We start from the raw sequence: 6000 nt of genomic DNA, 5'->3' as shown, positions 1-6000 counted from the left end.
AAAAAAAAAAAAAAAAAAAAAAAAAAAAATATATATATATATATATATATATATATATTATTTATTTTATATATATATATTTGCTTTTGGTGCTTATATATATAGTAGGGTAATACTTGTATAAAAAGTATATTTTTCCAGAATATATCCTATGATTTATTAGGCATTACTGTGTTATTATTTATGATTATTTTTTGTTTGGGTGGATATGTGTACATATATGCCTTTTTACAATTATTATGCTGTTTTTAGGACGTGTGTCCCCGTCACCTTCTCAGGAAAGTCTAAATTCATCAAAATCTGATACAGATACAGGGGTATGTTCATTGTTTTATGGTTACTATTATGAAATCTATGATTTGTTTGCAATAAAGTACCTTTTGTTAATCAGAAATTACAGTTGTTTGAAGACACTTAAAGTATTATATAGAATTTATAGCAAGATTTTCTCATTCTTGAGAATATTCTAAAAAATCTGTTGTTTATATAAATATATTCATACCCTATCCATTAGTAAGTATCCTTAATTCTTAGTTGAGAAATTTTATATTTTCATATCCTCTGTCTCTTTTTTCAATTTTAAACCAGCTTTATTTTATTATTTTTCTACACTTTTAATTGGTACATTATAGTTATACATAATGACAGAATTTGTAGTTACATATTCATATATGCATATAATATAACAATATAATTTGATAAATATCACTCCCTAGCACTTCCCCTTTTCCTCCCTATCTCCCACCCCCTGTTTCCTTTCCTCTACTGATCTCCCTTTGATTTCCATGAGATCTACCCCCACCTTTCTTTTTCCGTTTTCCTCTCTATATTCCACATATAAGAGAAAACATTTGACCCTTGATGTTCTGAATTTGGCTTATTTTGCTTAACATAATGGTGTCTAGTTCCATCCATTTTCCTCCAAGTGACATAAGTTCATTTTTCTTTATAAAGTTCATTTGTGTATATATGCCATATTTTTTTATCCATTCATCTGTTCATGGACACCTAGACTCATTCCATAGATTGTCTATTGTGAATTGTGCTGCTATAAACGAGTATGCATATATCACTATAGTATGATGATTTTAATTCTTCAGGATAAATACCAAGATATGGTATAGGTGAATTGTATTGTAGTTGCCTAGTCTTTTCAGGAACCTCCATCCAGATTTCCTTAGTGGTTGGACTACTTATGTAGGCACTCATACCTATAAACTTCCTTCTTAGAACTGCCTTCCTAATGTCCGAAAGGTTATGGTATGTTATATCACTATTCTCATTTGAGTCTAAGAATTTTTAAATTTCTCCCTTGATTTCTCCTATCACCCATTCGTCTTTCAGAATTGTATCTTTTAATCTCCATGTGTTTACATAGTTTCTTTAGTGTTTTGTTTGTTGATTTTGAATTTCATTCCATAAGATGCAAGGGATTATATCAAAAATGTTTTTTTTTATTTGCTAAGAGTTGCTCTGTGGCCTAAAATATGGTCTATTTTGGAGAAGATTCCATGAGCCACTGGGAAGAAAATGTATTCAGCTGTTGTTGAATGAAATATTCTATAGACGTCTGTTAAGATCATTTGGTTTATAATAATTTTCAGGTCAAAATAGTCTTTACTGAGTCTGGATGACTTATCTAATGGTGAGAGAGGTGTGTTGAAATCACCTAGTAATGTTTTACTGGTGTCTGAGGTTTCAATTTGAGTGGTGTCTCCTTTATATGAATTGGTTATACTAATGGTTAGGCATAAATATTTATTATTATTATATCTTCTTGTTGGATTATTCTCTTTACCAGTATGAGGTGAACTTCTTTGTCTCTTCTGACAAAGAAGTTCAAATTTTGGTTTCAAATACAAGACTTACTCCTGCTTATTTTCAGGCTCCATTCACATAGTATATCAATCTCTGTCCTTTCATTTTCAGCCTGTGGCTATATTTGCCTGTAAGGTGCATCTTTTGCAAACAACATGTAGTTGGGTCTTGCTTGTTAATCCATTCTGCCAGCCTATGTCTTTACATTAAGTAAGTTCTGTAATGATGGTTTAGTAGTCGTAAATTCTTTTAGTTTCTACTTATTTTGGAAGGTTTTTATTTCCTTTTCAATTTTGAAGGATAGCTTTACTGGATATAGCAATCTTGGCTGACAGTTTGTTTTTTTTTTTTTTCCTTCTTTCCGGAACATGGAACACATCATTATAAGTTCTTCTGGCTTTTAGAGTTTGCACAGGGAAATTGGAAATTATTCTGATTGGCTTGCCTCTAAATGTGACCTGACATTTTTCTCTTGAGGCCTTTAAAATTCTATCCTTGTTCTGTATTCGAGGCATTTTAATTATAATGTTTTTGTGGAGAGGTTCTTTTTATCTTGTCTGGATATCCATTTCATTCTCAAGGTTTAGAAAATTTTCTGTTGTTTTCCCTAAAAAGGTTATCCATTCCATTAGCCTGTATCCCACAACTCTCCTCAGTTCCAATGATTCTTAAATTTGGTTTGTTTATGTTGTCCCAGAGTTCTTGTATATTCTGATCATTGTTACTTATTTTATTTTCTTTAATGCTGAGTGTTCAAGGCTGGTGATTTTGTCTTCCATTTCTGAGATCCTGTCTTCAGCATGGCCTACTCTATTAGAGGTACTTTCAACTGAATATTTTATTTGATTTATTGTGACTTTCATTTACAATATTTGTTTTGTTTTTCAATGTCTCTATCTTCATATTGAATTTCTCATTCATATCCTGTATTGACTTCCTTAATTCATTCAGTTGTCTTACTATGTTCTCTGGGAATTCTTTGATCATCTTTATAATCATTCTTTCAAATTCTTTATCTGATATTCCATCCACTTCAGTATCTTTGGGGTCAATTGCTGTTGAATAATGAAATTTACGTGTCATGTTACCTTTTTTTTCCATATTTCTTGTATTCCTATGTTGGATTTTATGCATCTCTTAGAAAGGATTTCTCTTCCACTCTTATGTGGTTCTTTTTAGGGTACAGTCTTCACTTGCCAAGGGTGTCCTAGAGTGATCTAGGTTGAGACCTCCTCATAGGTCTGGTATACTTTGTGTTAATTCTGTTTTTTGTTTTGTTTTGTTTGTTTTGTTGCTGTAACAGTTTATGTCCATGAGTGGGACCTGAGGGCCCACCTCTTGCCATTTCTACTTGGGGCCTGGTTGTTAGTCTGGGTTTTTGTCTCTTCTATTCGTTGTATCAAAGTACAGCTGAAGTTTGGGTGTTGTTAATTTGTTTGTGGAACAAGTTGCACTCTCTTGTGGTTGAATTTAGTTCAGCAATAGTCTCTACTCCGTGAACTTGTAGTATCCCCATAGGTCCCCAGAACCTCACAGAGTAGGAAGAAACAAACAATAGTAAAAAAACAATGCAAGCAATTCACAGCATTAAAATAAATACCTGGGGCTAGGGTTGTGGCTCAGTGGTAGAGCCTTTGCCTAGCATGTGTGAGGCACTGGGTTCAATTCTTAGCACCGCATATAAATAAATAAAAATAAAGGTCCATTGACAACTAAAAAATAAATTAAAAAAATAAAGGCCGGTCACAGTGGCACACGCCTGTAATCCCAGCGGCTTGGGAGGTGGAGGCAGGAGGATCGCAAGTTCAAAGCCAGCCTCAGCAAATTAGCGAGGTACTAAGTAACTCAGTGAGACCCAGTCTCTAATAAAATAGGGCTGGGGATGTGACTCAATTGTCAAGTGCCCCTGAGTTCAATCCCGAGTACCCCCAAAAAATAAAAATAAAATAAATACCTGGTTCCTACTATGACATCTATAAGGTTAATTACCACAAAACACATAAATGATGGGGTCAGCAGTTACCAACAGCAAAAAAGAAAATAAGTAACCATAAACTAGATCTTGCAGTAAAACAAACAGTAGGCGTCAACTATGTCATCCATAGCAGTAGTAAGTAATTAATGGGTAAAGGAGTTATATAAACCAATTAGTTCTATAATATCATCAAAATTACAGTTAATTAATGGAAAAGGTTATAAGAAGGGAGAAAGATGTTTATGACTTTAAAAAGTGAACAAAGAATGGAAAAGAGATGTATCACATGATGATTATAAGAAAGGAGAAGAAAAAATCTGCAAAACAAAGAAGAGAGAGAATGAGAGAATTTGGCTATTCTGAAGAAAAGAGAGAGACAGATATGTATATATGTATGGAAGGATATATATATATATATATATATATATACACACACACACACATATACATATCTNCCAAAAAAAAAAAAAAACAATGCCTTGGTACTACTATAATTCTCATTTTACAGCCAGGCACAGTGGCACACACCTGTAATCCCAGTAACTCAGGAGGCTGAGGCAAGAGGCCTTGACAACTTAGCAAGACCTGTCTCAAAATTAAAAAAATAAAATAAAAAGGCTAATACTCAGTAGAAGACTATATCCCCAATACCATTAATTAAGAACTCTATTTTACAGATAAAAAAAAAAAACTCTTAAAAGAGCTAAGGGTAATAGGAAAGACAGTAGAATGAATTGGACATAACTTTCCTAGGTTCATATATGAATACACGACCAGTGTAACTCCATCCACATCATGTACAACCACAAGAATGGGAAAGTTATACTCCATGGATATATAATACGTCAAAACACACTCTAATGTCGTGTATATATAAAATAATATTTTTTTAAAAAAAGCTAGGGGTGCAGCTCAGTGGTAAAGCTCTTGCCTAACATTTGCAGAGGTCTGGGTTTATTCTCCACTACCACATACAGGAAAAAATAAAAAGAGGAGGAGGCTTGGAAATACTGAGTAACTCACTAATTTCATCAATCCAAAAATATTAATTGAGTACCTACTATGTATTAGCCACTGTTCTAGGAATCAGAGATATCTAACTGAACAAAGGAAGCAAATCTATCGGTTGTTATAAAGCCTACATTCTTTTGAAAGAAGATAAAATAAATTTTGTAACATTACAAGACAATTTTTAAAACCACTTTATCCATGTATGATTGACACTCAAAAAATCAATACACATTTAATAACACAATTTGATGAGTTCAGAGATAAGTGTACAACAACCATGAAATGTATGCCATAAACTTACACATTGACTCCAAAAGTTTACCCCTACCCTCTCGTTTACTGTTTTTTTTTAATTATAAAAGCACTTAAAACTACTAAAGGTCTACATTCAGTATTTTTTGTTTTTATTAGTGCATTATAGTTATACATAATAGCAGGGTTCATCTGGAAATCATCATATATGCATGGAGTATAATTTGCTCCATTTCAGTTCCCAGTACTTCCTCTTTCCCTCCCCTCCTCCTTCCCTCTGTTCCTCTTCCTCTACTGGTCTTCCTTCTGTTTGTTTGTCATTTTTTAAATTCATATATGTACATAGCATAATTTGGTCTATTTTATTCCACAGTTCTTCTTTTTCTGTCCCTCCTCCCTCCCTGTTTACCTCCTTTCTTTATTGCGCTGATCTCTCTTCTATTTTCATGGGATTTCTGTTCCCCCCACCCCAACACACACACACACACACACACACACACACACACACCTTTTTTTCCTTTATTTTACTCTAGCTTCCACATATCAGAGAAAACATTTGACTCTTGACTTTCTGTGTCTGACTTACTTCATTTAGTACCTGTTCTCCATTTCCATCCTTTTAGCAGCAAATGCCATATTTCATTCTTACTTATGGATGAGTAAAACTCTATTGTGTATAAATGCCACATTTTCTTTATCTACTCATCAGTTGTTAGGCACCTGGGCTGTTTCCATAACTTGGTTATTCTGAATTGATGTTATAAACATTGATGTTGTTATATCATTATACTATGCTGATTTTAGATCTTTTGGATAGGTCTGGGGATGTGGCTCAAGCGGTAGCGCGCTCGCCTGGCATCCGCGGGGCACTGGGTTCCATCCTCAGCACCACATAAAAATAAAATAAAGATCTTTTGGATATATACTGAGTATGTGATAGCTGG

The 6000-nt window shown here is 33.6% G+C and overlaps 1 protein-coding gene across 1 annotated transcript in view; it reads left to right on the top strand.

Annotated features, from left to right (window-relative positions):
* The window catches only part of Wdr44 (WD repeat domain 44), an 87463-nt gene that overhangs the window by 58314 nt on the left and 23149 nt on the right, over window positions 1–6000 (top strand). Inside the window, exon 12 of the mRNA XM_015498527.2 lies at window positions 253–317. Coding sequence (XP_015354013.1) covers window positions 253–317 — 65 coding nt within the window. The remainder of the gene's footprint in view (window positions 1–252; window positions 318–6000) is intronic.

This window comes from Marmota marmota, unplaced genomic scaffold (assembly GCF_001458135.2).
Source record: "Marmota marmota marmota unplaced genomic scaffold, marMar, whole genome shotgun sequence".
NCBI classification, from domain to species: Eukaryota; Metazoa; Chordata; class Mammalia; order Rodentia; family Sciuridae; genus Marmota; species Marmota marmota.
Note: the sequence above shows the minus strand (reverse complement) of the source record. Positions and strands in the feature narration are given on the sequence as shown.